The sequence below is a fragment of the Phyllobates terribilis genome, unplaced genomic scaffold, assembly GCF_046119375.1.
Source record: "Phyllobates terribilis strain yellow unplaced genomic scaffold, ASM4611937v1 Scaffold_7__3_contigs__length_470593459, whole genome shotgun sequence".
In the NCBI taxonomy this organism is placed as follows: domain Eukaryota; kingdom Metazoa; phylum Chordata; class Amphibia; order Anura; family Dendrobatidae; genus Phyllobates; species Phyllobates terribilis.
Genome location: NW_027362767.1, coordinates 215,142,029 through 215,164,758, shown reverse-complemented (window position 1 = coordinate 215,164,758; position 22,730 = coordinate 215,142,029). Strand labels below are relative to the sequence as shown.

Here is a 22,730-nt window from a genome sequence, read left to right as displayed (position 1 = left end):
TGAATGAACACCTGGATGATTCTGTGAGTTACTGGGAGAAGGTCCTGTGGTCAGATGAGACAAAAATTGAGCTCTTTGGCATTAACTCAACTCGCCGTGTTTAGAGGAAGAGAAATGCTGCCTATAACCCAAAGAACACCGTCCCCACTGTCAAGCATGGAGGTGGAAACATTATGTTTTGGGGGTGTTTCTCTGCTAAGGGCACAAGACTACTTCACTGCATCAATGGGAGAATGGATAGAGCCATGTACCGTAAAATCCTGAGTGACAACCTCCTTCCCTCCGCCAGGACATTAAAAATAGGTCGTGGCTGGGTCTTCCAGCAAGACAATGACCCAAAACATACAGCCAAGGCAACAAAGGAGTGGCTCAAAAAGAAGCACAGTAAGGTCATGGAGTGGCCTAGCCAGTCTCCAGACCTTATTGACATAGAAAACGTATGGAGGGAGGAGAAGCTCCGAGTTGCCAAGCGAAAGCCTCAAAATCTGAATGATTTAGAGATGATCTGCAAAGAGCAGTGGACCAAAACTCCTCCTGACATGTGCACAACCCTCATCATCAACTACAGACGTCTGACTGCTGTGCTTGCCAACAAGGGTTTTGCCATAGAGTATTAAGTGTTGTTTGCCAGAGGAATCAAATACTTATTTCTCACTGCAAAATGCAAATAAATTTATCTAATTTATACAATGTGATTTTCTTGATTTTTTTTTGGGGATATTCTATCTCTCAATGTTAAAATTAACTTACCCTTACAATTATAGACTGTTCATGTCTTTGTCAGTGGGCAAGCTTACAAAAACAGCAAGGGATCAAATAATTATTTCCTTCACTGTATATATATATATTTTTAATATATATATGTAGCACCCTGAGGATTCGGCTGCTACAGGGGTATTGCACCTCAACCCAGAGGTGTGATATTCCACTCCCAGGTAAGGATGGAGTGTAGATCTGAGCTCGGTAGGCTGCATGCACTACACACATCCCATTTCCGAGGAACAGGCCGACGGTACTCCCACTTAGAAATGTGCAGGTACGACCGAGTCTGTTCCTGGCTGGAGTGGGAGGGGGGTGGTACATCCCAAGTAGTGTAGGGGCAGATAGGGGGAGCAGCCTGGGTAAAGATAGGAGCTCATTGGGTGCTGGTCACCTGAGCTCACACATAGAGGGTGTATATAAGGTGGGCACCAACTAAGAACAGGGTCAGTTGCAGAGAGAAAGTCAGGAGCAGAGGAGAAGAGAGACCCAGAGTGAGAGAGGAGAAGAGAGAGAGACCCAGAGGGGGAAACAGCAGAAAAGGACTCCAAGATCCCAACTTAAATCCCCGGGTGAAGAGTCGGCATCAGGGTACCGGAACCCAAGCTGGTGGGGGTAAAAACACTCCCCAGCCAGAGACCGGAGACCGTGGGCAGCGTTTGCCACGGTCACCCACCACATCCACCACGAAGGCATACCACGAGGAGGGTCAGGGAACCCAAGGCCAAGGGTCTCCCAACAGAAGGCCCGAGGGAGCTGGACCTGGGTGGATCAATAGTGGGGACGGCCAGAGAAAGGACTGAAGGAGAGCTCAGGGTCACGCTCCGGACTTATTTGGGAGTTGGCTGGATCCAGAACCTGGTGGACGCAGCACGGCTCGGGAGGTCACTCGAAGCTGGAGTGACCAGAACATCAGCAGTGAGTAAAACATCCTAAACTGCATAACCCGACTCTGTCTCTGATTGCCGTCTACACTGCATCACCACAACTCCCATCCTCTGCACCTGATCCCCCTGAGGCTATACCCCACCCGTTGGGGGTTATATCACCAGAGCTGCACCTACACCACCAGCCTCAGCGGACCCTGCTGCAGCGGCGGCCACAGTGACCGCAACACAACGGGTGGCGTAGTCGACAAATAAAGAACTTATAACATCTGTAGGACTGCCGCATACAACTCAGTTTGACACCCTGGGCACGGACCGGGTCACAGCCACTCGGAAGACTACAACTCCCATCTGATCCGGCTCCGGATATTCCCCCTAAAAGAATATGGCCCAGGGGGCGCGTCAACTTTGGCGTAGTCGGCAGGATTACGTGCCCGCAACACCCGGGTACTGCGTGCCTGAAGAAAAGAACGAGTTTACCTCAAAAAGAAGTCTCCTGCCGGTTCCGGAGGGTCCCCGCCATCGGACCCCATCACAGGTCGATTCCAGCCGGTTGTCCGCCATTAACAGCGTTTTCCCGCCATCTGCAGAGTTTCCCGCCACTGGGAAGCGTGTCCCGCCATTTCCAAAGGTTTCCCGCCTTGGAAGAGCGGACGCCATTATGGGCGTGCCGGAGGGTGGCGAGAGGCCACCTCCCATCGTGGGTCAGGACCGAAAATGGCGCCAAAAGTGGAAACCGCCCCCACCAACAGAGACTGTGATGCTAGAGGTGTCTGTCAGCGTGAAAGAACCGCCCCTGGAGCTGACAGTCACCCAGTGGCCCCGGGACCGCCCTCAAAGGGGGAGGAGACGAAAGGAGAGAACGAAGATGGGTGCCGCCTGGAGCAGTCTGGAGCGAGCGCACCCGGAGGCAAGAGGCCTGGAGAAGAGTAGCAGAGAAGCTCACCCGGAGATGGCCAGAGAGCAGAGCAGCACCGGCCCGCTGGCCAGGAGCCTGCTGGAAGAAGAGCAGAGCAGCACCGACCCGTTGGTCAGGAGCCTGCTGGAAACCACGACCCCACTAGGCCTAGTGGAGGTCCTCGCACAGCTCCCCCGAGACCGGGAGTGTGCACAGACTGCCCTGGAGGGCCTCGCAAGGAGGATGGCCCGGGTACAGCGAGAGACATTGGCGGAGTGGAGCCGAGAGATGGCCCAGCAAACCAAGATCCGGAGCACGCCAGCCAAGATGAGGAGACAGACCGCCTCTGAGGATGGCGCGGGAGGACCCAAGGCCGGAGACGGCGCCGAGAAGGGAGCCGAACGCATGGAGGCAGGTAAAGGGGACGTCTATACCCCAAGCCGGGACACCGCTTACCTGCCCCAGCTCCCCGTCGCAGAGCCCGAAAGTCCCCCTGCTGTGCCCGAAAACGCCATGTCACCGACGCAGACTAGGCCCCAACCGGAAGCCGCCGCCGCGACCCCTGTGACGTCACACGCCTCGACCCCGAGCGTGACCAATCAGGAAGTACCACCAGCCTGGTCGCAAGGCCTAGTACCCCCGGGCGCCGCAATACCAACAGCGCCCCCTACCTCCGCGGAGCCTCCGGCCTGGCCGCAAGGCCAGGTAGCCCAGGGTGCCGCCGTCCTAATGGTGCCCTTCACCTTCCAGGTGCCCCAGGCCTGGCCGCAAGGCCTGGGCAACCCGGGCGCCACCACCACCGCGCCCGCACCCGTAAAACCAAGGGTGCCGCGTCTCGGAGAGGACTTGTTTGCCCAGCACACGTGGCCGGACGGGCAGCCTTTCATCTGGCCCCAGAAATATTATGAACTGGAGCACCAGAGGAGAGTTGGGGCCATGTGTGCACCCCTGATTCCGGCTCCGAAGCCCGTGATAAGGATCTCGCCCCCGCTTGAAGAGACCCAATTTGAGTGGGACCCCACCGGAGAAGACCTAATGGGGTTCACTCAAGAAACCAGGGCAGCTGCAGCGGAGCGTGCTGAATGCTGCCGACAGCAGCTCGAGGAGTTTGCGAGGGAGCGGAGAGAGAGGCGGGTCCGGGAACAACAAGCCCAAATAAGGAGCGCGGAGCAGAAGAGCCGGACCAGGAGAAACCCCCGTGCAGCGCACAGTCCCCGCACCACCGGGACTGTAATTAAGTTCAATATGCAGCATGGGTGGGGCTTCATCAGAGACCACAACACCCCCGGCGACGTCTTTGTCACGCGCAGAGATGTGGAGTCCCATCTGCCGCAGGGGCACAGAGGTCGTGACCTTTATATCGGGGACGAGGTCACCTTTACCCGGCACAAGTGTGCCAAAGGACCTTACGCCCTCCATGTGCATCGCCTGACATAGGAGGAGCTGCGATGTGAGGAGGAAGAGCAAGAGGATCCGGACGGGTCTGAAGCTGAGATCCCCAAAGAAGGAGCAGGAGGAAGACGTTGTTGAGTACAGCGGAGTAGGTGCTGTAAATAGTTACCCGATCGGGGTATAAAGAAACTGTTACTGCAAATATAGTCCCCGTTGGGACCAGCAGAGTGAACTGTTTACCCGTTTACCCTTAATCCCACAGGCTGAGGACTGTGAGCAGCCATTCCCTTTCCCTCCTTACCTGGCTGAGGACTGAGAGCGGCCATATCCCTTGTATATAGTTGCGCGTCCTAAAGCGCCCCCTACCGGTTTTATAGGAAAACCAGTTTTTCTAAGAGACTGTCGCACTTTTCCCGGACACACGTTGCACAGTGTCCGGAGGAAGAACCAGAAACAAGAGACGACGAGAATGTTATATGAAAAGTTTTATATATATATAATGTTTTATATGTTTTATATGTTTATATGAAAATTTTGTATGTTTTGGTGTTGTTTATGTCTTACAGCCCGAGGACGTGCTGTGATTTACCAGGGGGGAATGTAGCACCCTGAGGATTCGGCTGCTACAGGGGTATTGCACCTCAACCCAGAGGTGTGATATTCCACTCCCAGGTAAGGATGGAGTGTGGATCTGAGCTCGGTAGGCTGCATGCACTACACACATCCCATTTCCGAGGAACAGGCCGACGGTACTCCCACTTAGAAATGTGCAGGTACGACCGAGTCTGTTCCTGGCTGGAGTGGGAGGGGGGTGGTACATCCCAAGTAGTGTAGGGGCAGATAGGGGGAGCAGCCTGGGTAAAGATAGGAGCTCATTGGGTGCTGGTCACCTGAGCTCACACATAGAGGGTGTATATAAGGTGGGCACCAACTAAGAACAGGGTCAGTTGCAGAGAGAAAGTCAGGAGCAGAGGAGAAGAGAGACCCAGAGTGAGAGAGGAGAAGAGAGAGAGACCCAGAGGGGGAAACAGCAGAAAAGGACTCCAAGATCCCAACTTAAATCCCCGGGTGAAGAGTCGGCATCAGGGTACCGGAACCCAAGCTGGTGGGGGTAAAAACACTCCCCAGCCAGAGACCGGAGACCGTGGGCAGCGTTTGCCACGGTCACCCACCACATCCACCACGAAGGCATACCACGAGGAGGGTCAGGGAACCCAAGGCCAAGGGTCTCCCAACAGAAGGCCCGAGGGAGCTGGACCTGGGTGGATCAATAGTGGGGACGGCCAGAGAAAGGACTGAAGGAGAGCTCAGGGTCACGCTCCGGACTTATTTGGGAGTTGGCTGGATCCAGACCCTGGTGGACGCAGCACGGCTCGGGAGGTCACTCGAAGCTGGAGTGACCAGAACATCAGCAGTGAGTAAAACATCCTAAACTGCATAACCCGACTCTGTCTCTGATTGCCGTCTACACTGCATCACCACAACTCCCATCCTCTGCACCTGATCCCCCTGAGGCTATACCCCACCCGTTGGGGGTTATATCACCAGAGCTGCACCTACACCACCAGCCTCAGCGGACCCTGCTGCAGCGGCGGCCACAGTGACCGCAACACAACGGGTGGCGTAGTCGACAAATAAAGAACTTATAACATCTGTAGGACTGCCACATACAACTCAGTTTGACACCCTGGGCACGGACCGGGTCACAGCCACTCGGAAGACTACAACTCCCATCTGATCCGGCTCCGGATATTCCCCCTAAAAGAATATGGCCCAGGGGGCGCGTCATATAGGATGTGAAAATTTGATGGTGTCCTGACAAAAATCACGTGGAGTGAGTTAACTTGATAGGGACATGTCAGAGATAAGCGAAAATCTAAATGCTTGGGTTACTGTTCTACATTCTCTGAAGTTTTCCTTCCATTCTCTTCCAAATGCTGAACACATGCTGGATAAATGCTAAAAGAATTACAGAGGAATATAGATAGATAGATAGATAATAGATAGATAATAGATAGATAGATAGATAGCTAGATAGATAGATAGATAGATAGATAGATAGATAGATAATGTATTGAATATATAGGGCATTTTAGATTATCACTATATAATATAAAACAAGTATCTTCATTTACTTTATAAGACACTATTTCATCTTGACTCTGATTTTACTACCTTTCAGTACAGGCTTGCATAACATGCATCCTATAGGCTTAGTTTGACATGTGATCTGGGCATTTAGGTGGTGCACGAATTGTCTGCATTTTTCTAATATTTCTCATAACTTTTGTTTCCACATCAGGTGTTACAAAAATGTATGCACTAAATTAGGGACTATATGTGAGTATACACTATAGCTATATATTGTATATTGCACTTGTCTTATTAAGCATAATGTGACAATGTCATGTTTAATGCTTCTTACACATTTTAGAAAAAAAAAAGCTCGAAATAAGTGTTTGTTTTAAAATATGATCTTGTAGCACTTAGTATCTCAGATAATGTTCTCAGATAATGTTTATTTTTCTAGATAGATAAGAAATGTAAGACGCTGACATTGCTCGAAGCCTGAAGATATTGATAGAACATAGATGTTGGATCAATGAGTGATCAATCTCTGGGATCTCAGTAGAATTGACTGTAGAGTCTAAGCCTCTAGTCTTGGCTCGTTCACTGTGATACTCATTGGGGTGTTGGGGTCACACCTCCACCAATAAAACTTGGACAACACACTTTAATCCCTAAAAACTTCGTCTTCCTTCTCCTTTCGCCTTCTGTTTCTTTCCCCTTCTTCTTCTTCCTCCATCTTCTTTTTCCTCCTTCTTCCTCTTCCTCCTCCTTCATCCTCTTCCTCCTTCTTCTTCCTCTTCCTCCTTCTACTTCCTCCATCTTCTTTTTTTTTCCTTTTTCTTCTTTTTCTTCTTCTATTATTATTATTATGTTTTTGTCATGGCTTTAGAATTCTGTTTTTTTTTCAAAAATATGTTTGACTTTAACTTAGAAACTAAATTGAATAAATTAAAATCTATTTCTGTGTTTCCAGTTTTTTTTTGCCCTTCTGCTATTTATGATGAGATGAGATCTGCAGATGTGTCTGAACAAGCCAAGTGTTAGGCAAGAATTGACCTTTAAAACTAAGAATCTAGACAGGTTGTGTACTGATCAACAAGACTTGATTAGGTGTGAAATGACTTGTGTTGATCAGTATGACCTATTCCTTTGTATTTCAGAAGGATTACATTCTTCTGAACATTGGCATATACAACCCCTGGCAAAAATTATGGAATCACCGGGCTCGGAGGATGTTCATTCAGTTGTTTAATGTTGTTGAAAAAATGCAGATCACAGACATGGCACAAAACTAAAGTCATTACAAATGGCAACTTTAGGGCTTTAAGAAACACTAAAAGAAATCAAGATTAAAAATGTGGTACTCGGTAAGGGCAATTTTTTTCAGACCAAGCGGAGGGAAAAAATTATGGAATCACTCAATTCTGAGGAAAAAATTATGGAATCATGAAAAACAAACACACAAAAGAACACTCCAATACATCACTAGTATTTTGTTGCACCACCTCTGGCTTTAATAACAGCTTGCAGTCTCTGAGGCATGGACTTAATGAGTGACAAACAGTACTCTTCATCAATCTGGCTCCAACTTTCTCTGATTGCTGTTGCCAGATCAGCTTTGCAGGTTGGAGACTTGTCATGGACCATTTTCTTCAACTTCCACCAAAGATTTTCAATTGGATTGAGATCCGGACTATTTACAGGTCATGACATTGACCTTATGTGTCTTCTTTCAAGGAATGTTTTCACAGTTTTTGCTCTATGGCAGGATGCATTATCATCTTGAAAAATGATGTCATGATCCCCAAACATCCTTTCAATTGATGGGATAAGAAAACTGTCCAAAATATCAATGTAAACTTGGGCATTTATTGAAAATGTAATGACAGCCATCTCCCCAGTGCCTTTACCTGACCAGTGCCCCATATCATCAATGACTGTGGAAATGTGCATGTTGTCTTCATGCAGTCATCTTTATAAATCTAATTGGAACGGCACCAAACAAAAGTTCCAGCATCATCACCTTGCCCAATGCAGATTCGCGATTCATCACTGAATATGACTTTCATCCAGTCATCCACAGTCCACGATTGCTTTTCCTTAGCCCATTGTAACCTTGTTTTTTTCTGTTGAGGTGTTAATGATGGCTTAGTTTTAGCTTTTCTGTATGTAAATCCCATTTCCTTTGGGCAGTTTCTTACAGTTTGGTCACAGACATTGACTCCAGTTTCCTCCCATTCGTTCCTCATTTGTTTTGTTGTGCATTTCCTGTTTTGGAGACATATTGCTTTAAGTTTCCGGTCTTGATGCTTTGATGTCTTCCTTGGTGTACCAGTATGTTTGCCTTTAACAACCTTCCCATGTTGTTTGTTTTTGGTCCAGATTTTAGACACAGCTGACTGTGAACAACCAACATATTTTGCAACATTGGGTAATGATTTACCTTCTTTTAAGAGTTTGATAATCCTATCCTTTGTTTCAATTGACATCTCTCGTGTTTGAGCCATGATTCATGTCAGTGCACTTGATGCAACAGCTCTCCAAGGTGTGATCACTCCTTTTTAGATGCAGACTAACAAGCAGATCTAATTTGATGCAGGTGTTAATTTTGGAAATTAAAATTTCCAGGGTGATTCTATAATTTTTTCCTCAAAATTGAGTGATTCCATAATTTTTTCCCTCTGCTTGGTCTGAAAAAAATTACCCTTACTGAGTAACACATTTTTAATCTTGATTTCTTTTAGTGTTTCTTAAAGCCCTAAAGTTGCCATTTGAAATGACTTTAGTTTTGTGCCATGTCTGTGATCTGCATTTTTTCAACAACATTAAACAACTGAATGAACATCCTCCGAGCCCGGTGGTTCCATAATTTTTGCGAGGGGTTGTATAGTGCACAATCGTGATTTTAGTATTCGTTGGAATTTGGCCACTTAGTCTGTAAATTATTACTCTACGACAGTGATTCACCAAAGAAATCTTGCCAGAATTCTCGTGTAAATTTCTTTTGAAAAGTAGCAAAATTCTTGAGGAACTTGGAGTTGCTCAAAAATGTTCCTGTGTTTGGCATTTTCACAGCAGTTTCTACCAGCTCTGCCAAAATGGGCAGAGCTGGGGCTTGGCTCATCTAATTCATGAACCACTATGGTGTTCCAGATGCCTGAAATCTTAAAGAAGACTGAAAGAAAAATTCTGGCGTGGTGCATAATGAAGCTGGAGGCTCGGATTCCTACACGCCACCTCATCAAGGCCAGCGAGAAAATCATCGGTCTTGATGTATTGACGCCTAAATATTCTTATAGATTAGACTGAACATAAAATAAATGAAAAACAAGATGTGAAGCATGGAAAAAAAATACAATTGACAGGGCTATAACAAAAATTCCATTTTTCTATCAAATCCCAATCATAACAGGAAATCATGTAACCATTGTTTTTTAATAGAAAAATAAAATGTGAGAATTTAATTTATAAACAAAGTTTATAAAATAATCATCATGGGGTTGGAGGAAGAAATGTCTCTGGACTGGCGGTCACTAATCTCTTTAGCCCCAAACAGCTTCTCCCAGGCTTCAGCACATAAATTTATGCTTTGCAGTTAAAGAGAATCTGTTAGTAGGATGTCTGATCTCTTATTCCAGAAAAATTTCCTTTTTATTAATATGTAAATGAGCAGTTAAGATCTATGGGCCGGACATAAGGAAATCTGCCTTCAGAGCTCATTTTACATAAAAGTGGACATTACCAGTGTGAGACATGTAGATCAGAAGAGCAGACTGTGAGTCATTACACGTCTCACACTGGTAATGTCCTCTTTCATTTGCAATAATCTCTGGAGACAGATTCTCAAGATCTATGTCCGGCCCAGAGATCCTAACAGCTCATTTACATATTAAGAAAAATGTGGATTTCTCTAGAATAAAACATCAGATTGCAGATAGCAAAGTATCATTTTATTCAGCTTTTTTAGAAAAAAATAAACATCCAAGATACCTAATATATGGCCAGCTTTAATGCCCCTTTCAATATGTCTATAATTAAGAAAAATGTACTTAGTTCTTTCAATAGATATCACAAGTCTTATTTCTTTTCTTTTAAGTTTCTTTCTCATTGACCAGTATTCCAACCTTTCTTAAGAATTTTAGAATCCTTGGCTAAGATTTCTGAAATTTCCTGAACATTTCCATTTCGATAGGGACTTCCGTGAGATTGTGGTTTTCATCGTCTTACATACTTTTACCAGCATTATAGAAAGAAATCAGTGAACGTAAAAATGGAACGATTTCAATGATTTCGTTTTTTTTTGTTTAGTTGCTTAGATTAGGTTACATAAATGGCTTTGTAAAAACCTACAGCAGAATTTAGTGATATTTGATACTTACAATCCATCCACCTCCATCAACATTCATGTCACAGTATACTTCCATAGGTTGTGACTGGTCGCCATTTACATAAACAGTGTACATTCCTGACTCTGTCTCTCCATTTAGAATGGCTTGAGAGCAATCCTTAGGGAACTGATATAGAAGCCCAACTAGAATGAGATAATGAAAGAAGTGAATTAGAAACTGTGGAAAAACTTAGAAATATCCTATAAAGACTCAACTCAATAGAAGAAGTTGGTCTGACAAGGTAAAATATGAAATTATAAGAATATTTAAAGAGATTGTTGAGGATTTAGGTAAGTCTAACAGCTCGGAATGTGAGCAAAATAATAATAGCCAATACTTCCCGGGTAAATTTCCTGCTGCTCCCGTGGTTCGTGCTAGTCTTTGTTTACTTCGCTGTAGCGATAATGTACCATATACCCATGTAACCAAAGTGGCTGATCAGTGGCCTCAGCCGTGATGTCTGCATGTAGGGCGCAAATATGCTGAGTGATTGGCTGCAGAAAACATGTGGAGGTACAGAACATGATCCTGTTTCTGAATAGGTGGGGAATGTAAAGGGATTGTCCAGGCTTGTGGCTCAAGTCTGCAGCCTCTTTATGTGACTGTAGACTTGTGAATCCTCACATTGTGCACAGTGCACACTGTCAGGATTCTCCGGTGCCAGCGATGGGAACGGGTGACCATGTGACAGCAATTATATGCATACTCCCAGCCACATTCCGACTAGACGTGGCCAGCATCACTCAATTCACTTGCACTGAGCAAGGCCGCACACATCTAGTCGGCACGTAAATGCATAAATGCAAACTGCATACTTATGGTCATGCGCCCTCTCCAGCGCTAAAAAATCCTAGCAGAGCGCACTGTGCACATTGTCAGGATTTACAAGTCTGCAGTTACATGGAGTGAATCCCTTTAATACTTGAGCAGGGGCGTAACTATGATAGATGCAAGGGTTGCAATCACACCCAGACCCTGGAGTCTAGGCGGCTCAAAATCTCCTTTTGGTCCATATAAAATGACTATTACTATTAAAGACCTGTGATGGTTGAAGGCCCTGATGGACATTTTGAATTCGGGCCCACAAGCTTCAAGTTACCCTACTTCAGGTGAGTATTGGTGATTTTCTTAAGATCCTGTTCTGGCAAATTTACTGGTGAAATTTCTGGCAGTGGCAAACACAGAAATCATGGGACCACATAGTGAAATATTGAGTGGGCTCATTCCCCACTGAGACCTCTAATGAAGTTACTTTCCCCCGTTACTTTGAAAAATATCTTGGAAGGGTTTGAAACTCTAGTTTTTACATAGAGAGCATTACATTTATAGTTTCCCTTCATGAAGTTATACAATAAAATCAGGAAACTCACTAGAGGGAGCTGACAGCATATGGAATTATATAGACAATTATCGCACTCAGCAGCACTTATCACTTGGCTTTATAGGAGCGGAGCTACAAGGGGTGCAGAAGTAACAGTGGCGTATAGCACAAAGTTAGCCATCTACTTGTTGGCAGTTTTAGTCCTGAGCTTGCCTGGGATTGCTCCCAATCATGGGACCATCAATTTATTGGAGGATTTTTATGTAAACTAACACTGGGACATCTCTAAAATTTCTGAGACTTTGTCTTTATAATTGAGATGGCCCTGGGAAATCTGGGACTGTTGACAAGTAGGCTAGATTAGATTCTGTTACCTGCAGGGGCCAAAAGGCCATTCTGCCATATTTGAAGGTACGAGTAGTATAAATTGCACGTGGTAGGATAGGGGCCGCATTACAGACTTTGTATCGGTGGTCCATTGACTTCAAGTGACACTTCTGGTACAGTCACCTATTCATGGTGACAATGATTTGATCGCATAGTGGGAAGTATACAAAGCAGTTAGTACTAAGCCCCTACTTTCATGGGCCCCATAATAGTTTTGTGGTTGGTCTCAATGGAAAGTACATCACTGGTTTCTATTGGTTACAATAAGCTTATTTTCAAGCAGATATCAGGGTGGTGTCTGCACATGAAGCGGTTTTCTAATGAACAAGGTAATATTTTAATCAATAGATCTTGGAATAATAATAATTTCCACAATTGGATGTGTTTATAAAAAATGTTCCTGTGCTGAGATAATCTTATAAATGTGCCCCTGCTGTGTACTGTGTAATGGCTGTGTCTGACCGTACAGAGACATGGTCTGATCATACCACAGCTCCTGGGCATGGGAAGATGCAAAAGAGAGTATACAGACAGGACAGCATAGGATTGTGTCTGATTCTTTCTGGGAAGTAAAACATTTCCCTGCCTGTTTACAAACAGGCTGGACAATGTTTTACCTCACATAAAGAATCATCTGTGATGCCGTGCTGTCCTGTCTGTATACTCTTTTGCTTCTTCTTCGATCAGGAGATGTGGTATGATCAGACCATGTTCCTGTACGGTCAGACACAGCCATTACACAGTACACAGCAGGGGCACATTTATAAGATTATCTCAGCACAGGAACATTTTTTTTAAACACATTCAATTGTGAAACTTATTATTATTCCAAGATCTATTGATTAAAATTCATTTTGTGGGAAAACCTCTTGAAATTCATGTGCATTCTACATCCCATGCATGTAAATGTTGTTTCTTTAACCTTGTTCACACTCATTGAAAAATTTCTGCCCTGATTCATGGCTGCTGCAGTGAGAAAGCAAATGTCGCTTATTTCGGTAGGTGACACAGTGGATCAGTTCTCTTGAAAACAATCTGCTGGGTGCATAATATCTAAACTCCATTCCATTGCAGAGGACATTTGGTCCACTTCTATTTTTTTTTTCATTTTCAAATTTATAGAACTTTTTTACGTTCAACCTCACATGAACTAATCCCGCTAAAAACTCCATTCTGAATGACTCAAATCCCATGTATGCAAACAATAAAAATACATGTATCTCCCAGCATCGGTGTTAGTAAGGATTACAGTATAATATATTCCTTAAATCCTCTTTTTTTGTTCTCCCGCACAGACGTCTCATTCAAGATCTCGGAAATCTGATTATGCATCTGATGGAAAACAATAGGATTCCAGTTCCAACACGACAGATATGATTGTTGCTATAAATATGGTATCTGTTAAGCCTGAGCTTTAAAGCACAGGAAGAATAGAGCGTCTGCGGCTTCTGTGCGTAACCACAAACCTAAGGAGGCCAATAATAATTTGCTATAAGGACTAATGGATCGCCTACTATTCCAGCGCATAACATCTCTGTGTGTAAGTCCCGTCTTCTGCCTTTAGCCAATATTATTTTTTTCCTATCCAAATGCCTTTAAAAAACATAGTATGTTCCCTTTCCAGGATTAACTGTCTGCTTTAGATTTCAGCGCATGGAAGCCACCATCATTGGGAGCACATCCTGTTCACTTGACGGCCAGCCAGAGCGAGGTAAGTAGCCCAAAACAAATTCTTCCGCTAGTCTTCAGCCCTTTGTAGTCCTTCGCTTCCAGCAGTTACTAGTCTGGCTTCTCTCACTGTATTCGGCTCCATCCAAGCACATGTTTCCTTTCAAATCTGAACTACTTTCCATTCAATGTGTTAGAAACTTAGGTCAAAGTTAGGTCAGATTGTCCAAATTTATAGGACCTTGTATACATTTTAGCCAATCGTGTACGTTACGATTTACAAGATAAAGACCAGAAAAAAATAGAATCATATTTTTGCCAAAACAATAAGCCAACAAAAAATATTATGCATCCCGAAAAGAGCTGCATAATAAAGTCTACCTGTAAAGGACTGCTAAATCACAGCTGTCATTGACGCACACATTTTCCCCTAGTAGAAAGGTTTAATTTTCTGCTTGGAGGGGATGCGGAAAGCTTTTAATACAGCCTTGACATTTAAGGAGGTGGAAACTGGAATAACGCTTGCATTATGATTTTGTCAGCGTGACTACTTTTTTTTTCTCTTTGTTCTGCTTTTACTGTTGCAAATTATTTAGCTGTGCTTATTATATCGATCGGCTCCGTCAACTTCTATGATGAAAATGCATGATCCGTTTCTCGTTTCAAGGCTTATATAAAGACGTTACACATAGGGCTGGATCGTTTAAAAAAAAAAAAGCACCTGGGGGAGGGGGGTAAAAAATTATGTAAAAAAATTGCACAAGCACCTGGGGGAGGAGGGTAAAAAATTATGTAAAAAAATTGCGCAAGCACCTGGGGGAGGAGGGTAAAAAATTATGTAAAAAAATTGCACAAGCACCTGGGGGAGGAGGGTAAAAAATTAGGTAAAAAAATTGCACAAGCACCTGGGGGAAGAGGGTAAAAAATTATGTAAAAAAATTGCACAAGCACCTGGGGGAGGAGGGTAAAAAATTATGTAAAAAAATTGCACAAGCACCTGGGGGAGGAGAGTAAAAATTATGTAAAAAAATTGCACTAGTAACAGCTTCGTATAAGGGCTTCTGAAAATAAAAGCTGGAATCTTATTCATTGCCCTAAATACCAACTCTACAAAAGTTGAGTAACTTAAATGGATCATGCAAGAATCGGCACAAAAAAATATGACCAAAATGCAACATATTACATTGTAAAACACACAAGAAAACAATATAAACGTAGAAAAAAATCATAAATTAAAGCTCCAACCATGGTTCATAGATCCACATGTCTGGATTCCGGAACTGAAAAATTCCAGATGTAGCGCAGACCTCTGGTCTTTTTGTTCCTTAAAGAGTAAAAAGGTGGCATAGTTTTTGGGCCAATTACCCGTTGCCTTGTTTTAAAATGTTGCAATGCTATTGGAGTTTACAACTTCTATGGAAGAAGGGTTCATGAACAATGGGATCCAGTGCAAATGGGAAAATGTTAAAACAAAACTTTTACTGTGCAACTAAAAACATGGTGAGGAAAAGCAAAAAAGCTAAAAAAAAGATTAAGGTTCTATAAGCTTATGCATTTCGGGTTACCAACCCTTATTCATAGTTGAACCTGAAATGCGTAAGCTTATGGATCCTTAATCTTTTTTATCTTTTTTTTGTTATTTTTCACAATATTTTTAATTGCCCAGTGTTTTAACATTTTTCCATTGGTGGTAGAGCCCAGTCCTCATGGACCATTCTTCTATTTCTGACCTGGATACCAGGCTGTTGTCTTCTTACATTCCCTGCACTACAGCCTGACCAAACAAGGTCTACCAGGGTTCCTATGTGAATACAAGTGGTTTTCACACTAAATTGTCCTCCCTGGAAAGTGAGCTGATTATTATTTTTTCCTTCTTTACAACTCCCATACAATGGAATCAATGGGGGATAAGGGCTACTCAGAGGTGGTCCCTTCTATTTCCCTCATAATAGCTGATTATCTTAAAGAGTTTGCCCAATACTAGGACACCCCTTTTTCATGCCTCATATTCGACCCCGTTAAAATAAAAACACCTATGGTGTCAGCACTCGCGTTCCCGGGTTCATGTGCGGTTATTATGACACATGAGTCCTGCGCCCAATCAACGATGGTGTCACTGTCCTTGCCTTTGGATGTATTGAGCATCAACAGGAAGCCCGGGCTGTGGCTACTCTCTGACTTCCTCTTGATGTTCGATTTTTCTGAAGGTGGCGAAATTAACGCCAGCGCTGATTGGGCGCTGGGTTCGTGTGACGAAACAACTTCACGTGAGCCCGGGGTACACAAGCGCCAACGGTGCTAAAATGGCACCTGGGGAGAGTATAAGTGTTTCTATTTTAACAGGGACAAACATGAGGAATGAGAAGGTGTTGTCCTAGTAGTGGACAACCCCATTAATGTTATTAATATGTTCGTGTTTTTCGCATTTTCAAAAACCAAAAGAGAACCTGTTAAACCATGGGCTGCATGAACTCTAGGTAGGCTGACTTATTACTTATTACTTATTAAGTTATGAAAAAATACTTGAAAAATGGGTTGGACAGAAGGAGGGCAGTCTGGACAGGAGCATAAGAGTCCACTGGGAGGAGCCTTTCAGCTTCTCCCTGCCCAGTATGTCTTGATTGACAGGTCTCTCCCTATACACAAATATGGAATGACCTATTTAGCAGGCAGTCCTTGGAATGAAGTAGCCGAAGAGAGTGTTTAGTGTTCACACTTTTTCCTGCCCTTCTTGAATTTTCAGCTATATTTTCTCAGAAAAGCCACATCTTTCTGTAATGAGGGAGCCTGTCTTGATTTTCCGCTGTCCATAGGTCACGCAGCACGACGCATTTGACAGGTTCTCATTAACACTTGCAGTCTTAATTAATTTCTTCTAATTAAAGCTGACTGTGGTTCATTATAGTGATCCAGTGTTACTTGCTGCTACCGATTATTGCATTAGGCTTCATGCACAATGTTAGCGGAGATTAATACTTTGGTAATAAGTCACGCAATAGATGGCACAATTTTTTTTTTTTTTAATACTAAATGGACCCCCAAAAAAATAACCGTCAGCGTGAACTATAACGTCAGTGATAATGGAAAAGAAGGAATATTAAACACTGATATCCTTACTTGTTGTGAATATGGTTTGGATGAATTTGCTCTTGATGTTTCCATTTATCGCCTGGAGTCTTACTGTATACTGAGCCGAGGGACTGAGGTCCAGCAGTCTGTAAGAGGTGGCATCGGGTCCCAAAGCTACTTCCTGTCAAAAGAAGGAGAAAAAAACAACAACAATAAATATTCTAGAAATTCCTACATTTTTTCATATTTAATTTATTCAGCTTATACCGAACATAGGAAATGATAAGTAACCTGTTACATGAAAACATACTGTACCAGCCTGTACTAAATAGATGACAGTGAACCCATGGCAATTTAAATGGAATTTGTTCTTGTTGTTTTTGCTATGGAATTTGACAGCAGCATTGTAGGAGCAGAGACCCTGATTCCAGTGATGAGAACTAAGAAGGAGAGAAGAGCGCAATAGGGTCTTATCCAGTTAAAATAGATACAATAATGAAAGGTTATGCTAACCTGATAATGTTGTGTTCACACATTTATGTGAGCATGTAATCCCAGTTGCAGCAGGTCCAGGGGTCCAAAGACCAAGTAGCAATATGTGGAAAGGAAAAAGTGGAGAAAATCCACTCTGCTGGTAGATGGTAATAAATCCAGGTCCACACTAGGATAATGTGAGTTTTTTTTATTGTCTACGCGTTTCGAAGTACTATACTTCTTCTTCAGGACAAAAAAACCATGTGATGTGTATTTTTTGTCCTGAAGAAGTATGGTGCTCCGAAACACATAGACAATAAAAAAATGCACATTATCCTAGTGTGGACCTGGATTTATTACCATCTACCAGCAGCGTGGATTTTCTCCATTTATTCCTTTCCGCATACTGATTCTAGTGATGTGTTACTTAATAGTCTTTGTTTTGCTGTTTCAATAAAATCAGCAAGAGATTATCACTGCAGGACTAGGTGTCTCGTGCCTCCTGGTCCAACTCCACCTCCACATCTAAATAGCAGCTTTCTGTCAGTATACATTATACACAGAAAGCAGCCAATGAGTGGTGTGGGTGGGGTTATACACAGAAAGCTACCAATCAGTGTTGTGGGCGACGTTATACAAAGTTCAGCAGTCAGAGCACTGCTAGATCTGCAGCAGAGAAAACAGTGATTTTATCACTACTGCTGCACCCAATAAAACAAAGTGATATATCACTGGAATCAGGGTGTCTGTCCCTACATCCCTGACTGCTCTGCTTTGGCCAGTGGCATTTTCAGTGTGCCTAGACAGAGCCAGGAATTAGACACCAGCAGGGACCAGGTAGGTACTGGAATAGGAGCAGGGGAAGGCTGGTGAGGGGGTTACTGCGGCTTTATTTATCCCTTGGATAACCCCTTAAGATAGTTGCCCTCTTTCACTTTTTTTTTAGCTACACATTGATGTGTAAAATAACAAACTGAGCATTACTTACCCTTCTCGTGGCTAGCACTGACTCTCTGCTGCTGCTGCCTGGTGTCTATTGATTGGCTGCAGCGGTAACAGGTTTACAGCGCTGCAGCCAATCACTGAGCTCATCAACTCAACTGTGCAAGATGGCACAAACAGCTGAGCTTCATAGTGTTCTGCAACACTGTAGAGTGATGTCAACGCTGCAGCCAATCAACAGAAGCCAGAGAAACAATTAAAAGTAAGCGCTGGTCTCACGTGAGGGTAAGTAAAGATCAGATCATTTTACTTATCACTGAACCTGGGGGCAAAATATACCTAAAACATGATCTGTACCAAGGCTGGAAAAAATGCACAGGTCCACTATGACTCCTTACTGTGAGTCACTTAGGGGCCAAAATACCATTGAAACTAGTCCAATATTCAGTGTATTGTAGATCAAAACTTATAACCATACATTCCGTCTGATACAACAGTAATGGAACACTTGTGTTAACCCCTTCACGACATGGCGCGTTTCCGTTTTTGCGCTTTTGGTTTTTCCTCGCCTTCTTCCCAAAGCCATGAATTTTTCAACTATTTTGTTTTTTTGCAGATGAGTTGTACTTTTGAATGACACCATTCATTCTACCACATAGTGTAATGGAAAATGGGGGGGAACAAATTCCAAGTGGGGAGAAATTGTGAAAAAAAAACAACCGCAATTCTGACATTGTTTTTTGGGAACTGTTTTTACAGTGTACATTTTGCGGTAAAAATTACTTCACGATATGATTCTGCTCATCAGTACGATTACGGTGATACCGAACATGTCCAGTTTTATTGTTATTTTAGTGGTGAAAAAAAAAAACAGAAGTTTGAAAAGAAAAATTTGGGGAGTTGTGTCCCCATTTTCTGATAATTTTTTTCCCTTTTCAGCATTGTTTTTAGTCCCCTTAGGGGACTTGAAGCTGTGTCTGAAGTCTGATCACTTGTGCTATCTACAGCGATGCCAGAACATTGCTGTATATAGCAGAAATTGTGTATTTGTTGTAAAAATACAATATATGCAAGAAAGTTGCAGAGAACATAACTGTCAGACACTAATGTAATAAATGCAAATTCCAGTTGGGAATTCCGAACTGTTAATTCCTGTAATTCTCCATTTATGTGGTTAGGCTGGAAATTACTTCTTTTCTTTGGAAGGACATCAATGGTAATTTGTAATCTAATTAAACCCACAAGATCAGGGTTAGCGGTTTAATTACTATATGTGTTTACCATATGCAATTTCCTATTCTGAAGACGCAAAGTAAAATATCAACTTTCATACAGATAGTAAAAAGAGACATAAAATATCTGGTAAAAAAAAAAAATTGTAGAGATTCCACCAGTGAGCGGTATGGAAGCCTTTTCCTCTAACATTGAGCAGATAGGGATAGAGCGTGATCTGCGCAGTCGTTGTTCTCTATTAATTACACCTTAAGATTTATTTAAGGGTTTAGTAGAAAGTGACGAATTGATGGTCAAGTTTTTATGACTTTTACGGCTAAAACACCCATAGAAATTCAATGGCTTTTTCATGTCTTAGTGCGAATGTCATCAGGTAAGTGACAAGATTCACTGAAGGGAACCTATCAGTAACAGTTTGACGAGGACTGGTAGGGCAGGACAGCGCAGGGTGAAACATTTCCAACGTCACCTATTATGTCGCTGTCATTGCACCAAATTTCATCTTTTAGTCAGTTGCTAATTAGGTTCTCGAGTGCTCAGATCCACCCAGCAATGCGCTTGCAAAGGAATAGGCAAAGTTGGAGACGTTTGCTCCATCCTGCGCTACCTCTACGTGACGGGTTCCCATGTAGAGTTCTGCCCATATCCATGTTTATCCAAGTATAACAACCATATATCACTAGTGCTCAGTCTAATGATTCTTTGCATCGGGTCCATTGTATTCATTAAAGTCACCTATTTACCCTCCGTAGTATACAGTGTATTTTTTATCTTTGGCCTATGATCCCCTTCACGTACAGAAAATCATTTCTGATGAGAAAATAAAAGAGCTAAAGGCGAATGACTTAACTGAGCCTGACACTGGCACGTCCCCATCTCTGATTCATAACGCTAGCAAAATTACTTTATAATTAAAATGTTTTGCATATTAACCTTTGAGTGTTTCCAAATTATGGCTCTAATATACTTGAAGCAGTGTGTTATACTACTTGGGTAATGAATGCAAACGCATTGAGCTATTCAGAGACTGAACCATAGTGAAATTATGTAGTGTGCTGATTAATTACAGGACTGTCTGTCTATCTATCTATCTATCTATCGATCTATCTATCATCTATCTATCTATCTATCATCTATCTATCTATCTATCTATCTATCATCTATCTATCTATCTATCTATATATCTATCTATCTATTATCTATCTATCTATCGATCTATCTATCGATCATCTATCTATTATCAGTCATCTATCTATCTATCTATCTATTATCTATCTATCATCTATCTATCTATCTATCTATGTATCTATCTATCTATATATATAATATATATCTATTTCCTATCTATGTAGCTATCTATCTATCTATCTATCTATGTATATATATAATATATATCTATTTCCTATCTATCTATCTATCTATCTATCTATCTATCTATCTCACATTTATCTATTATCTATCTATCTATCTATCTATCTATCTATCTATCTATTGTCTAATCTATCATCTATATACTGTATATGTAGATATATATAATCTATATATTATCTATCTATCTATCTAGCGATTTTCATCAGTTTATTTCACTAATGAGAAAAAAAAAGTTTCTCCAACTTCTCCTATCAATTAATAAAAATCGGTCATCACACAGATGTCATCCGAGTGCAGTCAGCTATTTTCAGGGACCCCCAGACTTGCATCGCTGATTTTGATCAGACATTGGGATCAATATTGAACATGTCTCTACTAGTGTTGAGCGAACATGCTCGACACTGCTCGGTACTCGCCCGAGCATCACGCTACTCGGGCTGTTCAGCGAGCACCGAGCATTTCCGGGTTACTCGGGCGGGAGCTCGGGTCTCCACCCTGCATGTTTGGTGCTCTTTACAGAGCCAATGAACATGCAGGGATTGCCAGCCAGTCACTGTAATGCCACAGCCATGTTGTTTGTGGGCATTACAGTGATTGGCTGGCCGCACAGCGTCACCTCCCAGACGATCAGCCCGTCATGATTGGTGTGTGTGGGTGTCTGTGCGTGTGTCTGCGAGTGTGTGCGGTGTCTGCAGGTGTGTGCGGTGTCTGTGCGATGTCTGCGAGTGTGTGCGGTGTCTGTGCGGGTGTGTGCGTGCAGGCAGACATAGGCCGATGTGACACTACTACTCCCATCGGCCTAAGTCTGTCCCCCGTCCACTCCTGCCAGCAGGATCAGCTCGATGGGAGCAGTAGTTCCCATCAGCCTGATCCTGCTATATAAATTGCCCTACTGTGTCCCCAATAAATGTTAAAAACATGTCATTGGTGGCCAGTGGTTACCTACAATAAATTAGTTTCTACATTACCTGCCCCCGCCGATCGCCACCTAAAATAAAGTAAAAAATAAAAAACTACACCTATACTCACCTAGACACCTAATTTCCCGAAGCCATCGATCTCCTGTAATAAAATATAAAATAATAAACCACAACCTTATCCTTACCCCTCCGTAGTAGTCCACGAGTGTCCCACGAAGATCTCCAGTTTAGAGCAGCCACATAGAATGTGACAGCTCTGAACCGCTGCCGCCGCTAGAATGATGGGGCCGTAAGGGTTCGCCGGAGTTCAGGCAGCGCTGCTCCGGTTAGCTCCTTTACGGCCCTGCTGTATCGTGAGAAATTCCCACGGTACAGCAGTGCCGTAAAGGAGGTCTCCGGAGCTGCGCTGCCTGAATGCACTCCGGTGACCTCAGTCAGTGGCTCCCGCTGCCGGGAGCGGACGTGTTCCCGGCAGTGTGAGCTTACAGCAGCCATGACAGCTGTCACATCTCCAGATGTGACAGCTGTGCATGGGAGATCAGCGCAGGAACGTGGACAGGGAACTATTTTTTTTTAGTAAACTTAGAATTAAATAAAATGGTGTGTTTTATTTCAAATAAATTATTTTTTTCTGGGTGTAGTGTGTGTTTTTTCTTTTTAACACTTTGTAGGTTAGTAATGGGGGTGTCTTATAGATGCCCATCATTACTAACCTGGGCTTCATAGCAGCTGGCGCTGACATGAACCCCAACCCTATTACCCCCTGCCACCGCACCAGGGCAGCGTGGAAGAGCGAGGCTAAGTGCCAGAGTTGGCGCATCCTATGGATGCGCCATTTCTGGGGCGGCTGATGGCTGGTGTTTCTAGCCTGGGAGGGGGCCAATATTCATGGCTCCCTTCCTGGGCTATTAATATCAGCCCCCAGCTGTCTGCCTAGCCTTTGCTAGCTAT

General features: G+C 43.4%; 1 protein-coding gene across 4 annotated transcripts in view; it reads right to left on the bottom strand.

Moving 5' to 3' along the window:
- Positions 1-22,730, bottom strand: part of TNC (tenascin C) — a 177,227-nt gene that overhangs the window by 12,289 nt on the left and 142,208 nt on the right. For all 4 annotated transcript variants that reach the window (XM_073639722.1, XM_073639721.1, XM_073639723.1 and 1 more), the window contains 2 exons: positions 16,888-17,020; positions 10,386-10,537 (listed from right to left, as the gene is read on the bottom strand). In XM_073639722.1, the coding sequence (XP_073495823.1) occupies positions 10,386-10,537; positions 16,888-17,020 (285 nt within the window). The remainder of the gene's footprint in view (positions 1-10,385; positions 10,538-16,887; positions 17,021-22,730) is intronic.